A 15,016-nucleotide genomic window follows, 5' to 3' on the forward strand; every position below is an offset into this window, starting at 1 on the left:
TGCATGTCAGTGATACCTGCATCAGGCTTACCTCAGCTATCCTCAGGATGGAGTCTCCATTGATCTCAAAGGTGGAGGAGTATGTGATACAGAGAAGGACCTGTAGGGTAAGGAGACAAAGGCTTGTAAAACACCCATTACACATACCATACAGATCATCCTGTCAGGCAATCAGCCAGGGAACAGAAACCATCTGTTGAGAACAAACCCAATGCTTTGTGTGACTGCTGTCAAAACAGACTGCATCACTTCAAACACTCAACATAGCACTTTGAGTTGGAAATAAATGCAGCTAGAAGTATAGTTACTGTGTCCTTTGACAACAGTGCTGTTTTCACATTGTGATATCTGGGCCCTGTGCCTCTGAGGGTGAAGGAGCAACAGGGTCTCAGGTTAGTATGGAAGAGAAGACAAATGACTCCCCACTTACAGTAAGAACTCTGTGGAGACTAGAGACATGCTAGGTGCAGCCACTTACAGTAAGAACTCTGTGGAGACTAGAGACATGCTAGGTGCAGCCACTTACAGTAAGAACTCTGTGGAGACTAGAGACATGCTAGGTGCAGCCACTTACAGTAAGAACTCTGTGGAGACTAGAGACATGCTAGGTGCAGCCACTTACAGTAAGAACTCTGTGGAGACTAGAGACATGCTAGGTGCAGCCAGTTACAGTAAGAACTATGTGGAGACTAGAGACATGCTAGGTGCAGCCACTTACAGTAAGAACTCTGTGGAGACTAGAGACATGCTAGGTGCAGCCACTTACAGTAAGAACTCTGTGGAGACTAGAGACATGCTAGGTGCAGCCACTTACAGTAAGAACTCTGTGGAGACTAGAGACATGCTAGGTGCAGCCAGTTACAGTAAGAACTCTGTGGAGACTAGAGACATGCTAGGTGCAGCCACTTACAGTAAGAACTATGTGGAGACTAGAGACATGCTAGGTGCAGCCACTTACAGTAAGAACTCTGTGGAGACTAGAGACATGCTAGGTGCAGCCACTTACAGTAAGAACTCTGTGGAGACTAGAGACATGCTAGGTGCAGCCACTTACAGTAAGAACTCTGTGGAGACTAGAGACATGCTAGGTGCAGCCACTTACAGTAAGAACTCTGTGGAGACTAGAGACATGCTAGGTGCAGCCAGTTACAGTAAGAACTCTGTGGAGACTAGAGACATGCTAGGTGCAGCCAGTTACAGTAAGAACTCTGTGGAGACTAGAGACATGCTAGGTGCAGCCAGTTACAGTAAGAACTCTGTGGAGACTAGAGACATGCTAGGTGCAGCCACTTACAGTAAGAACTCTGTGGAGACTAGAGACATGCTAGGTGCAGCCAGTTACAGTAAGAACTCTGTGGAGACTAGAGACATGCTAGGTGCAGCCACTTACAGTAAGAACTCTGTGGAGACTAGAGACATGCTAGGTGCAGCCACTTACAGTAAGAACTCTGTGGAGACTAGAGACATGCTAGGTGCAGCCAGTTACAGTAAGAACTCTGTGGAGACTAGAGACATGCTAGGTGCAGCCAGTTACAGTAAGAACTATGTGGAGACTAGAGACATGCTAGGTGCAGCCACTTACAGTAAGAACTCTGTGGAGACTAGAGACATGCTAGGTGCAGCCAGTTACAGTAAGAACTCTGTGGAGACTAGAGACATGCTAGGTGCAGCCAGTTACAGTAAGAACTATGTGGAGACTAGAGACATGCTAGGTGCAGCCAGTTACAGTAAGAACTCTGTGGAGACTAGAGACATGCTAGGTGCAGCCAGTTACAGCTACTAGTAAAGTAGGCCGTAAAACAATCTGCAGTTTAAAAAGTACCATGTACAAAAAGTGGCATGCTCACGAAAGCAATCCGCAAGAAATCTATACATGGCAAGGACAACCTTTCACAGTTCTCACATTTTGTCCAACTTCAGATTTACTACAATTATATGGTATACATAATTTGAAAACGGCCCCCAATTGAACCTGTTGAAGTCCAGTTAAGTCTAGCTGTGTGGCATGGTTTACAGGATGCCCCATTCTAAGGTATGCCCAGTACGCATGTACAGTGAGGGAAAAAAGTATTTGATCCCCTGCTGATTCTGTACGTTTGCCCACTGAGAAAGAAATGATCAGTCTATAATTTTAATGGTAGGTTTATTTGAACAGTGAGAGACAGAATAACAAAAACTAAAATCCAGAAAAACGCATGTCAAAAATGTTATAAATTGATTTGCATTTTAATTAGGGAAATAAGTATTTGACCCCCTCTCAATCAGAAAGATTTCTGGCTCCCAGGTGTCTTTTATACAGGTAACGAGCTGAGATTAGGAGCACACTCTTAAAGGGAGTGCTCCTAATCTCAGTTTGTTACCTGTATAAAAGACACCTGTCCACAGAAGCAATCAATCAATCAGATTCCAAACTCTCCACCATGGCCAAGACCAAAGAGCTCCCCAAGGATGTCAGGGACAAGATTGTAGACCTACACAAGGCTGGAATGGGCTACAAGACCATCGCCAAGCAGCTTGGTGAGAAGGTGACAACAGTTGGTGCGATTATTCGCAAATGGAAGAAACACAAAATAACTGTCAATCTCCCTCGGTCTGGGGCTCCATGCAAGATCTCACCTCGTGGAGTGGCAATGATCATGAGAACGGTGAGGAATCAGCCCAGAACTACACGGGAATAGTTCAAAAATAGTTATTGCAAAAAGGGTCAATGCAGATAGTCTGGGTAGCTATTTGGAGAGAACAGTCTATGATTTGGGTGGCTGGAGTCGTTGACAATTTTTAGGGCTTTCCTCTGACACCGCCTGGTATAGAGGTCCTGGATGGCAGGGAGTTCGACCCCAGTGGTGTACTGGGCCGTACTCACCACCCTCTGTAGCGCCTTGTGGACGGATGCCTTGCATCCCAAGCGGTGATGCAGCCAGTCAAGATGCTCTCAATGGTGCAGCTGTAGAATATTTTGAGGATCTGAGGGCCCATGCCAAATATTTTCAGCCTCATGAGGGGGAAGAGGCGTTGTCGTGCCCCCTCACGACTATGTTTGTGTGTGTAGACCATGTTAATTTGTTAGTGATGTGGACACCGAGGAACTTGAAGATCTCGACCCGCTCCACTACAGCCCCGTCGATGAATGTGAATGAGTACAACTGACTGGCAACAAGCCAGGGGCTGGTCCCGGCTTTACTTCACTACCTGGGGAGTAGGGACCCTTAGTGCAATACAATACACTACACTACACTACACTACACTACACTACACTACAATACAACAGCAGTCTTCACACAGCATCAACAGAGGTAAAACAGTCAAACTCTTTATTGGATTATAAAGTATACTTCTTTAATCAATGTTTCGACTGGGTCAATTACTATAACAGAGACTAAGTCATCTGATCGCTTTAATAATCCCTGCATGCATAGAGGACGGACCTTCATGACCTCGACCTGCAGGTCCTCGTGGAGCATGGGGGTCACCCTCACTGCGTCCAGCATCTGACTCAACAGCTGCCTCTCCAGAGCCTCCGTCTCCACGGCCACAAACCTGTCCTCAGACAGCATCTTCTACAGTCATACCAGGAGGAGTAGGATGGAGAACAGTACAAAATGGAGGAGAGAGAGAGACAGATACAGGTAGAGAGTGGGACAATTCAATACACAGTAAAAAAAAAAATGAATACTGTGTAGAACATCAGAATCTAGGCAGACAAAAAATAATTCAAATCAAGACTCACTGAAGGGTAAAGGGTTGGGTCTGCAGCAGTAATGCATGTAATTAACCTACATTTCCTCTTACACTGAACAAAAATATAAAAGCAGCATGTTGGTCCCATGTTTCATGAGCTGAAATAAAAGATCCCAGACATTTTCCATACACACAAAAAGCTTATTTTTCTCAAATGTTGTGCACAAAATGTGTTTATATCCCTGTTAGTAAGCATTTCTTCTTTGCCAAGATAATCCATCCAACAGCTTGATCAATACACATGTGCACCTTGTGCTGGGAACAATCTAAGATGTGTAGTTTTGTCACACAACACAATGCCACAGATGTCTCAAGTTTTGAGGGAGCGTACAATTGGCATGCTGACTGCAGGAATGTCCACCAGAGCTGTTACCAGATAATTTAATGTTCATTTCTCTACCATAAGCCGTTGTGAACAGAGTGCCCCAGGGTGGTGGTGGGGTTATGGTATGGGCAGGCATAAGTATGGACAACGAACACAATTGCATTTTATTGATGGCTATTTGAATGCACAGAGATACTGTGATGAGATCCTGAGGCCCATTGTGAGGCCCATTTTTTGGGGGGGTATCTGTGACCAACAGATGCATATCTGTATTCCCAGTCATGTGAAATCCATAGATTATGGCCTAATGAATTTATTTCAATTGACTGATTTCCTTATATGAACTATAACTCAGTAAAATATTTGAAATTGTTGCATGTTGCGTTTATATTTTTGTTCAGTATAGAATGTACTGTAGTTTCACAAACGCATGGCTAGTCAAAGCAATGACCTTTTCCTGGTTCAACCCCATCTGCTGTTTTGTACAGGTCATTGTTGCTGCATGTATGGCTGCTGGACTGTACCTGCATTCCTGTGAGGGCAGTCTGGGCCAGCTTCCTGTTCTTGGACTCCAGTGCCAGCTGAAGAGGGAGAAGGCATCTTTCTCTGCAAAGACATAAACATATAATTAAGCTACAGAGAGAAAATAAAAAACAAATGGGGCAAAGTTTTCATATTTAGACTGGAGAAGGTTGGTTTGAGGGCACTCTGACAATTATTTCCTGTGGGGCTTTCCAAAAAGAGATTACAGCTAACATGTTCACATCCCATGAAAACAAAGCAGGAGCAAAAGCAAGCATGATAGTTTCACATCCACCATGTTTCAGGGGACAGGCTGTGAGTATAATATTTTATATAATGATATAATCACAACAGCCTACAACACGAGACATTTCATCTCATCTTGATCTGTCTGAAATCAAGAGACATTTCATCTCATCTTGATCTGTCTGAAATCAAGAGACATTTCATCTCATCTTGATCTGTCTGAAATCAAGGCCACAAATCCACAACACAACCCCTATTATTAACGGCATTTTAAATACTATGTTTTGGGAGAATTCTTGTTGCTGCTTGCCCTCAAAATGATAGTAAATGATATGGCTGATGCAGAAAATCTAAAAAAAGGAAAAGCTTTTTTTCCGAGAACATTGCAGGAAGGAAGAGAGATTTCAAGAGAAGGAAGGAAAAACAGCGGAATTGAGGACGCCAGCCTTGCCCTTTTTAACCAACTGGAATTACATTTGGAAATGGCTACAGGGAGCGTGTTAAACAGAACATTCTGCATAATAAGGAGATGCCTTCTCGCTACAGTCTACAGTATCAAACTCATGCATCATGCTGAGCTTAACAACACTTCCCCTGTCTCATCTCATCAAATCAAAGTTTATTGGTCACATTTACAGGACAGGGTGTAAACGGTACAGTGAAATGCCTACACAAGCTCTCCTCAACAGTGCAATACACATTTATCAAAACAATTCACAATTAGTATCCTGCCACTTATAAAGGAACTAATTAGCATTCCATAACTAGCTTCATCCCAACCTTTCCATTAATCAATATATTGAACATTAAAATGACAAATGCAGCATTAACTATATAACTATAACTAGATAAAGAGTATGAGACTGGATGCACTTCAATTCATCATAACACCATTATCAGTAATCTACAATGCCAACTTATTTCCAAGTATGCACTAAGCCTATCTGGGAAGCTTACTGGTATCAGGGATGGAAGTATATTTCCCTCTGAGGCTGCTCATGGCCTGTCATGGCTATACTGTGTCAATGTGAATATCTAATGTTGATGCAGTGTAGGAGTTATGCAACCACTGGTCAGTGTGCAGGTTACTGAGCCTGAAAACCCACTGTATATCAATATATTATTAATGCCTGAGGCTGAGACTAATCATACCTGCTGTTAACTATTCATGTTATTGATGTTAGGGAAGGAAGTTTCACCCATTGATTCAATTGCATGACAGTTTAAGATGAGTGTTTCAAAGGGGGCATAGTCAGGTCATTGATATAAGCTAACTGAGATCACTGATTGAAGCAGGCTATTGAACTTTGAATTAAAGGGATGGGGTTAAACCTCAAAGAATAACTAAATTGGGTCCGGCAATTGGACTCTTATATAAATCCTGTAATAGCCTCCCACTGTCAGACTAACATCACAGGGCACACAAGGCAAGGCAATGAAAAGGTCTCTACATAACCAGACAGCATTCCAAATAACAGGACAGCAGGCGGAATATGATTACATGGAGACAGACAGACTCTGAGGTGATGGTATCTGCCAGATCTAACACCAGCCTCCAGATCCAGATCTAACACCAGCCTACTGATCCAGATCTAACACCAGCCTCCAGATCCAGATCTAACACCAGCCTCCAGATCCAGATCTAACACCAGCCCTCCAGATCGAACACCAGCCTCCAGATCTAACACCAGCCTCCAGATCCATATCTAACACCAGCCTACAGATCCAGATCTAACACCAGTCTCTACATACAGATCGAACACCAGCCTAATGATCCATATCTAACACCAGCCTCCAGATCCATATCTAACACCAGCCTACAGATCCAGATCTAACAACAGCCTCCAGATCCAGATCTAACACCAGTCTCCACATCCAGATATAACACCAGCCAACAGATCCAGATCTAACACCAGCCTCCATATCTAACACCAGCGTACAGACCAATATCTAACACCAGTCTCCAAATCCAGATCTAACACCAGCCTCCAGACCAGATCTAACACCAGCCTCCAGATCCATATCTAACACCAGCCTCCAGATCCAGATCTAACACCAGCCTCCAGATCCAGATCCAACCCCAGACTCCAGATCCAGATCTAACACCAGCCCTCCAGATCTAACACCAGCCTCCAGATCCAGATCTAACCACAGACTCCAGATCCAGATCTAACATCAGCCTCCAGATCTAACACCAGCCTCCAGATCCATATCCAACACCAGCCTCCAGATCCAGATCTAACACCAGCCTCCATATCTAACACCAGCCTCCAGATCCAGATCTAACACCAGCCTCCAGATCCATATCAACACCAGCCTCCAGATCCATATCAACACCAGCCTCCAGATCCAGATCTAACACCAGCCTCCAGATCCAGATCTAACACCAGCCTCCAGATCCAGATCTAACACCAGCCTCCAGATCCAGATCTAACACCAGCCTCCAGATCCAGATCTAACACAAGCCTCCAGATCTAACACCAGCCTCCAGATCCAGATCTAACACCAGCCTCCAGATCCAGATCTAACACCAGCTTCCAGATCCATATCTAACACCAGCCTACAAATCCATATCTAACACCAGCCTCTGGATCCAGATCTAACGCCAGCCTCCTGATCCAGAACTAACACCAGTCTCCAGATCTAACACCAGCTTCCAGATACAACACCAGCCTCCAGATCCATATCTAACATCATCCTCCAGATCTAACACCAGCCTCTAGATCTAAAACCAACCTCAAACGCTAACACCAGCCTCAAAATCTAACACCAGCCTCCAAATCTAACACCAACCACAAACTCTAACGCCAGACTCCAAATCGAACACCAGCCTCCAAATCTAACACCATTCTCCAGATCCAGATCTAACACCCGCCTCCAGATCCAGATCAAGCACAAGCCTCCAGATCCAGATCTAACACCAGCCTCCAGATCTAACACCAGCCTCCAGATCTAACACCATTCTCCAGATCCAGATCTAACACCAGCCTCCAGATCCAGATCAAACACAAGCCTCCAGATCCATATCTAACACCAGCCTCCAGATCTAACACCAGCTTCCATATCTAACACCAGCCTGCAGATCTAACACCAGCCTACACAAGACCTCTCATTTAGCCGGAGGGAATAACTGTTACACTGCAGAGACAAACAGAGGCTAACTCAGTGTAGCGTGGATTCCTTTTCAGTTCCAGCATGTGACAGCATGTTTTGCTGACAGAAATATCACTGGGGGAAGCGGAGGGAGGACATGCAGAGGTGTGGGTCTCTGCAGTTGCTGAGCTGGCAGAAAGGGAGATAATTTGTGAGTCCTGGGCAGAGAATGTTAGGAGAATTCAACTGTGGAAGAAGTAATTTGGAATACACTAACAATTGTCGAAAACAAGAGCAAGAGTGAAAAAAGAAAACATGAGTAGTTACTGTTATTGGCAAAACTATAATACGCAGACTAAACCAACACAGGCTAAATCATTAACTCTGGAATTTTATCAGCTTTGAAGAAAGGTGAATACTGCAAATGTTTAATTAATTTAGAGCACTATCATACTCACAGTTTTTCCTATGATAAATCATGATCTTCACACTGCCTTCTTGCTAGCACAGCAGGTGTTGTTGGGTGTGTGTGCGTGTGTTTTATGTGTGCGCGTGTCTCCATGCATGTGTGTGTGCATGTGTGGGTGAGGGAATGGTAGGACTGTGAAGAGTGAAACATCACAACAATCACACTGACTCAACACACACAAACACGACTGAAGTCAAACCAACTCTTGATGATGTTTACTAACTTACCTGAGCCGAGACGGGGGAATCTTGGCTGATCCATTTTGTTTCTGAAGGGTTTCTGTAATCATATACAACACAAAAGAAACAGATTACAGCTAAGACATCAAATCACATAGGACTGGACTGGCCCAATGGTTCTCAGTCTGTCTGTAGAGTAACATAGAACTGGACTGGCCCAATGGTTCTCAGTCTTTCTGTAGAATAACATAGGACTGGACTGGCCATATGGTTCTCAGTCTTTCTGTAGAATACCCAGTCTTTGTTGTGGTACAGTATCAGAATCTGAAACACAGGTCAGTTTGGTCTAGGTTTTCTAGAAAAACAGGAAGTTCATTAAAACCATTACCATATGATGATATTCACATTGAAATGGCAGCATGAATAATGTAGTACGTGTGTGGGAGTGGATAAGTTCTCCTTGTCCTTGCCTTTATTCATGTGCCCTATGTGCAATATTGCATTAATCTCGCACCAGCATACCTGCTGTCCATTGGTATACAGCTGCAGGAAGGAGGGCAGCTGTCTGCCAGGCAGCCCTGTGCTATCGTGTCACTCTAATTCCTCACAGAGAGGTGACAGGAGCCTTGCAAAGAGCAGGTTCCACTGTGGAGTGGACAATTACAGTACTCAGTAATTTCTGTCACAACAACCTGGCATTTTGGTATTTAAAGAAAGAAAATGTGTCAATCAGTGATAGAGCTTGGCCTGAAATTCAAATGTGAATAGGTTAATGTGCTCTGTACTAATGGGAAAACTGCTGTGCCATTATTGAATAGGCCTACAGTGAGGGAAAAAAGTATTTGATCCCCTGCTGATTTTGTACGTTTGCCCACTGACAAAGAAATGATCAGTCTATAATTTTAATGGTAGGTTTATTTGAACAGTGAGAGACAGAATAACAACAAAAAAATCCAGAAAAACGCATGTCAAAAATGTTATAAATTGATTTGCATTTTAATGAGGGAAATAAGTATTTGACCCCCTCTCAATCAGAAAGATTTCTGGCTCCCAGGTGTCTTTTATACAGGTAACGAGCTAAGATTAGGAGCACACACTTAAAGGGAGTGCTCCTAATCTCAGCTTGTTACCTGTATAAAAGACACCTGTCCACAGAAGCAATCAATCAATCAGATTCCAAACTCTCCACCATGGCCAAGACCAACGAGCTCTCCAAGGATGTCAGGGACAAGATTGTAGACCTACACAAGGCTGGAATGGGCTACAAAACCATCGGCAAGCAGCTTGGTGAGAAGGTGACAACAGTTGGTGCGATTATTCGCAAATGGAAGAAACACAAAATAACTGTCAATCTCCCTCGGCCTGGGGCTCCATGCAAGATCTCACCGCGTGGAGTTGCAATGATCATGAGAACGGTGAGGAATCAGCCCAGAACTACACGGGAGGATCTTGTCAATGATCTCAAGGCAGCTGGGACCATAGTCACCAAGAAAACAATTGGTAACACACTACGCCGTGAAGGACTGAAATCCTGCAGCGCCCGCAAGGTCCCCCTGCTCAAGAAAGCACATATACATGCCTGTCTGAAGTTTGCCAATGAACATCTGAATGATTCAGAGGAGAACTGGGTGAAAGTGTTGTGGTCAGATGAGACCAAAATGGAGCTCTTTGGCATCAACTCAACTCGCCGTGTTTGGAGGAGGAGGAATGCTGCCTATGACTCCAAGAACACCATCCCCACCGTCAAACATGGAGGTGGAAACATTATGCTTTGGGGGTGTTTTTCTGCTAAGGGGACAAGACAACTTCACCGCATCAAAGGGACGATGGACGGGGCCATGTACCGTCAAATCTTGGGTGAGAACCTCCTTCCCTCAGCCAGGGCATTGAAAATGGGTCGTGGATGGGTATTCCAGCATGACAATGACCCAAAACACACGGCCAAGGCAACAAAGGAGTGGCTCAAGAAGCAGCACATTAAGGTCCTGGAGTGGCCTAGCCTGTCTCCAGACCTTAATCCCATAGAAAATCTGTGGAGGGAGCTGAAGGTTCGAGTTGCCAAACGTCAGCCTCGAAACCTTAATGACTTGGAGAAGATCTGCAAAGAGGAGTGGGACAAAATCCCTCCTGAGATGTGTGCAAACCTGGTGGCCAACTACAAGAAACTTCTGACCTCTGTGATTGCCAACAAGGGTTTTGCCACCAAGTACTAAGTCATGTTTTGCAGAGGGGTCAAATACTTATTTCCCTCATTAAAATGCAAATCGATTGATAACATTTTGGACATGCGTTTTTCTGGATTTTTTTGTTGTTATTCTGTCTCTCACTGTTCAAATAAACCTACCATTAAAATTATAGACTGGTCATTTCTTTGTCAGTGGGCAAACGTCCAAAATCAGCAGGGGATCAAATACTTTTTTCCCTCACTGTACATGTCATATGTGAAAGAAAGTTCCTAAGGGGGTCAATAATATGGCTCTGTGTAGGTCCTAAAGAATGTGACCAGGGGTCATGGAAAGTGCATTATATATCATTACCTCATACAACAATATTCATAAACATTATGATTTATGCAACACCTATTGCCCACCTATCATTCATAAACATTATGATTGATGCAACACCTATTGCCCCCCTGTCATTCATAAACGTTATGGTTTATGCAACAGCTATTGCCCGCCTGTCATTCATAAACATTATGATTGATGCAACACCTATTGCCCCCCTGTCATTCATAAACGTTATGATTTATGCAACAGCTATTGCCCGCCTGTCATTCATAAACATTATGATTGATGCAACAGCTATTGCCCACCTGTCATTCATAAACATTATGATTGATGCAACAGCTATTTTCCCCCTGTCATTCATAAACATTATGATTGATGCAACACCTATTGCCCATCTATCATTCATACACATTATGATTGATGCAACACCTATTGCCCACCTGTCATTCATAAACGTTATGATTTATGCAACAGCTATTGCCCACCTGTCATTCATAAACATTATGATTGATGCAACAGCTATTGCCCACCTGTCATTCATAAACATTATGATTGATGCGACAGCTATTGCCCACCTGTCATTCATAAACATTATGATTGATGCGACAGCTATTGCCCACCTGTCATTCATAAACATTATGATTGATGCGACACCTATTGCCCACCTGTCATTCATAAACATTATGATTGATGCGACAGCTATTGCCCACCTGTCATTCATAAACATTATGATTGATTCGACAGCTATTGCCCACCTGTCATTCATAAACATTATGATTGATGCGACAGCTATTGCCCACCTGTCATTCATAAACATTATGATTGATGCGACAGCTATTGCCCACCTGTCATTCATAAACATTATGATTCATGCGACAGCTATTGCCCACCTGTCATTCATAAACATTATGATTGATGCGACAGCTATTGCCCACCTGTCATTCATAAACATTATGATTGATGCGACAGCTATTGCCCACCTGTCAATTGCATTAGGGACAACAGAAATGCTCACATGTAATGTGGCCAAATAAGTGAATGAGTGCTTTAATAATTGCACTGGTCTGGGTGCTGCCGAGTTGGCCATGGCACATAATGCTACGTCCGTTTTCCACTCTCCAGTAGCCTGATAAGAATATTTCCGGAAAGTCAGCAGCAGGCATAGTAAAATAGTTGACCATCTGAATGGCTGAACTACTAAACGAGGGTTTTTCAGGAAGCCTGAAACACACGCCTATCTTTGGTCAGTTTTCGATTCTATGACAGGTGCAACATTGGCTAGTGTCTGTTGCAGCCTGTTATTATAGGCTACTCACCACAGGCGAAGAGGCACGCATCCCGAATTGCTTTGTGCTTATTTCCAGATGCGTCCTTCTGTAGCTTACTTAGTATTTCGTCCATGATGACAAAAAGATGACAAAATGAGCAATGTTTAAATAAGTGCGATGTCCAGTTCACGGCCGCAGCATCCCTATCCTCTTATGATGATTCACTCCCAGGCCAGTGATGTAAGACCGAACGTCAAATCCGTGAAGCTGAGACAAAGCGTTTATTTACAGCGTTGCACAGCCGTACCAGGGTTTTCGGACTGTTTTATATTGATGCAACCGAGCGACCTGATCATTCTCATAATGAAACACCTGCATTTATCGAAAAATTACATGCCTATTATCCTACTGAACTGTCTTGATTCGAGTACGTATGGCCCATATTCGTTCTGGGAAATCAGAAACTGGGAAACTGTGGCCATGGAGCTCTCTTCTGGAACGGCTTTGACGGCGCAAGCGGTTGGCACTGTGGCTGCAAGATTGTGTTTTAGGCCATTTATTTTTACATGATAGGCCTATAAGTAAAAATATTGTTGGGATGAACATAGTAGTATTTCGGAATAAACAATCTAGCCCCGAGCCTGAGGTCAATTTAGACATGTAAAACACGTCATTCTCCAGCAGATAAATTCCATGGAATCTGACTCCATGCATTATATTTCTTCTCACCCTCCAGGCAACCGCACCGGTTACCACAGCCACAAAGTCACAATTGGCTTTTTTGTATTAATTAAAAATTAAGATTAGGCATAAAACTAGCAGTGTGGTTAAGGTTAGGGGTAAGGTTAAGGTAGGTTTCAAATCTGATTTTAAGAAAATACATTGTAGAAATAGGCGGGGTTTAGCCATTTGTGGCTGTGGTAACTAGTGACGACTCCAACACAGCGCGAGACAACATAGTAGCCACATTAGCTGCGCGACCTGGGCAACATTCTATACCTGCAGAACGCAATATTGTGTCCAAAAATAGGCATTGTGGTGCTCATTTGAAATTCCTTTCTTTTTCGGCTTCAGACCCATGCCTATTCTCACTTAAAACGTAGTTTTTTGGTGGTTATGCAACATTATCACACAACATTATAATTCAGTTTAATACATGCTCTCCTTGTGAACCCTCACTTGTGCATTTATGTATTGATAAAATCCCAGCTCATAATCCTACTGATCATTGCTCAAAGCAAATTGCCGAAAGCAAGGAAGAAAGACTGAAGCAAATATTTACTATGAGATTACACAATGTAGCTGGCTAGATGACTACAGGAGAGATTACACAATGTAGCTGGCTAGATTACTACAGGAGAGATTACCCAATGTATCTGGCTAGATGACTACAGGAGAGATTACACAATGTAGCTGGTTAGATGACTACAGGAGAGATTACACAATGTAGCTGGCTAGATGACTACAGGAGAGATTACACAATGTAGCTGGCTAGATGACTACAGGAGAGATTACACAATGTAGCTGGTTAGATGACTACAGGAGAGATTACACAATGTAGCTGGCTAGATGACTACAGGAGAGATTACACAATGTAGCTGGCTAGATGACTACAGGAGAGATTACACAATGTAGCTGGCTAGATGACTACAGGAGAGCGAAATATGGATGAGCTGTTTTCAATGGAAGGGTTCTGAAATATTCTCTCTCTCCAAGGCGAGGTGTGACCGTGAAAGATCATAGTCATCCACCTCGGTGGAAACGATTTGTGACACACAAAGGGGACAGCCCTGGTGCGTCAGATGAGAGCTGATTTGGAGGTAGTCATCAGAATGTTCCCTGGGACAACGGTGGTCTACTCTGACATCACACAGTGGACTAGTTAGATGTTCCAGTGGGAGGAGGACATCAACAAGCACATAGAGATGGCCCAGCGCTCTGTCAACCAGCTGGTGTTTGAATTTCTCAGTGACAGGTGCATGCCCACAATCCGCCACTTTACCATACATCACATTTGACATTTTAGTCATTTAGCAGACGCTCTTATCCAGAGCGATTTACAGTTAGTGAGTGCATACATTTTCATACTGGCCCTCCGTGGGAAATGAACCCACAACCCTGGCGTTGCAAGCGCCATGCTCTACCAACTGAGCTACAGGGGATCACTGTGTCCCTGGGCAGTGCCGTAGGGCAGGGTTTCCCAAACTCGGTCCTGCCCCCCAAAGCTCTCTTACTTGAGAGTCTGAGAGCTGATCTCTCCTCCTTCAAGCAAGATGCACACAGTAGTACACACCATCACACTCAACATGAGCGCGATGGCGCACGCATGCGAGCGGTCTGGTCAGCATGTTACAGTGTCAATGGATTGGGCTTGAGATGCTGGTTGGGTTGACTCTCGCCATTCGGCCAAGCCTGACGAGAATGAGCCTGCCTGCCCAAGTAACAGGTTTATTAAACAGGTTTACATGCTGACTAGACCGCCCGCACGCGTGCGTCCGCGTGCGCCATTGCGCGCATTTTGATTTTGTCCACCCACACCAGACACGATCAGGACACGCAGGTTGAAATATCAAAACGAACTCTGAACCAACTACATTAATTTGGAGACAGGTCGAAAAGCATTAAACATTTGTCTATTTAGCTAGCTAGCTTGTTAATGCTAGCTA

At 43.9% G+C, this 15,016-nt stretch overlaps 1 protein-coding gene across 1 annotated transcript in view; it reads right to left on the bottom strand.

Moving 5' to 3' along the window:
* LOC311104544 (brefeldin A-inhibited guanine nucleotide-exchange protein 3-like) overlaps positions 1 to 12,483 on the bottom strand; it is a gene marked incomplete at its 5' end in the record, with an annotated part of 54,832 nt that extends 42,349 nt beyond the window's left edge. The window contains 5 exons of the mRNA XM_084146409.1: positions 32 to 100; positions 3,426 to 3,557; positions 4,588 to 4,669; positions 8,621 to 8,672; positions 12,399 to 12,483. Of these exons, the coding sequence (XP_084002535.1) occupies positions 32 to 100; positions 3,426 to 3,557; positions 4,588 to 4,669; positions 8,621 to 8,672; positions 12,399 to 12,483 (420 nt within the window). The remainder of the gene's footprint in view (positions 1 to 31; positions 101 to 3,425; positions 3,558 to 4,587; positions 4,670 to 8,620; positions 8,673 to 12,398) is intronic.
* Positions 12,484 to 15,016: the final 2,533 nt, after the last annotated feature.

This window comes from Coregonus lavaretus (assembly GCF_964263955.1).
Source record: "Coregonus lavaretus genome assembly, chromosome: 1".
NCBI classification, from domain to species: Eukaryota; Metazoa; Chordata; class Actinopteri; order Salmoniformes; family Salmonidae; genus Coregonus; species Coregonus lavaretus.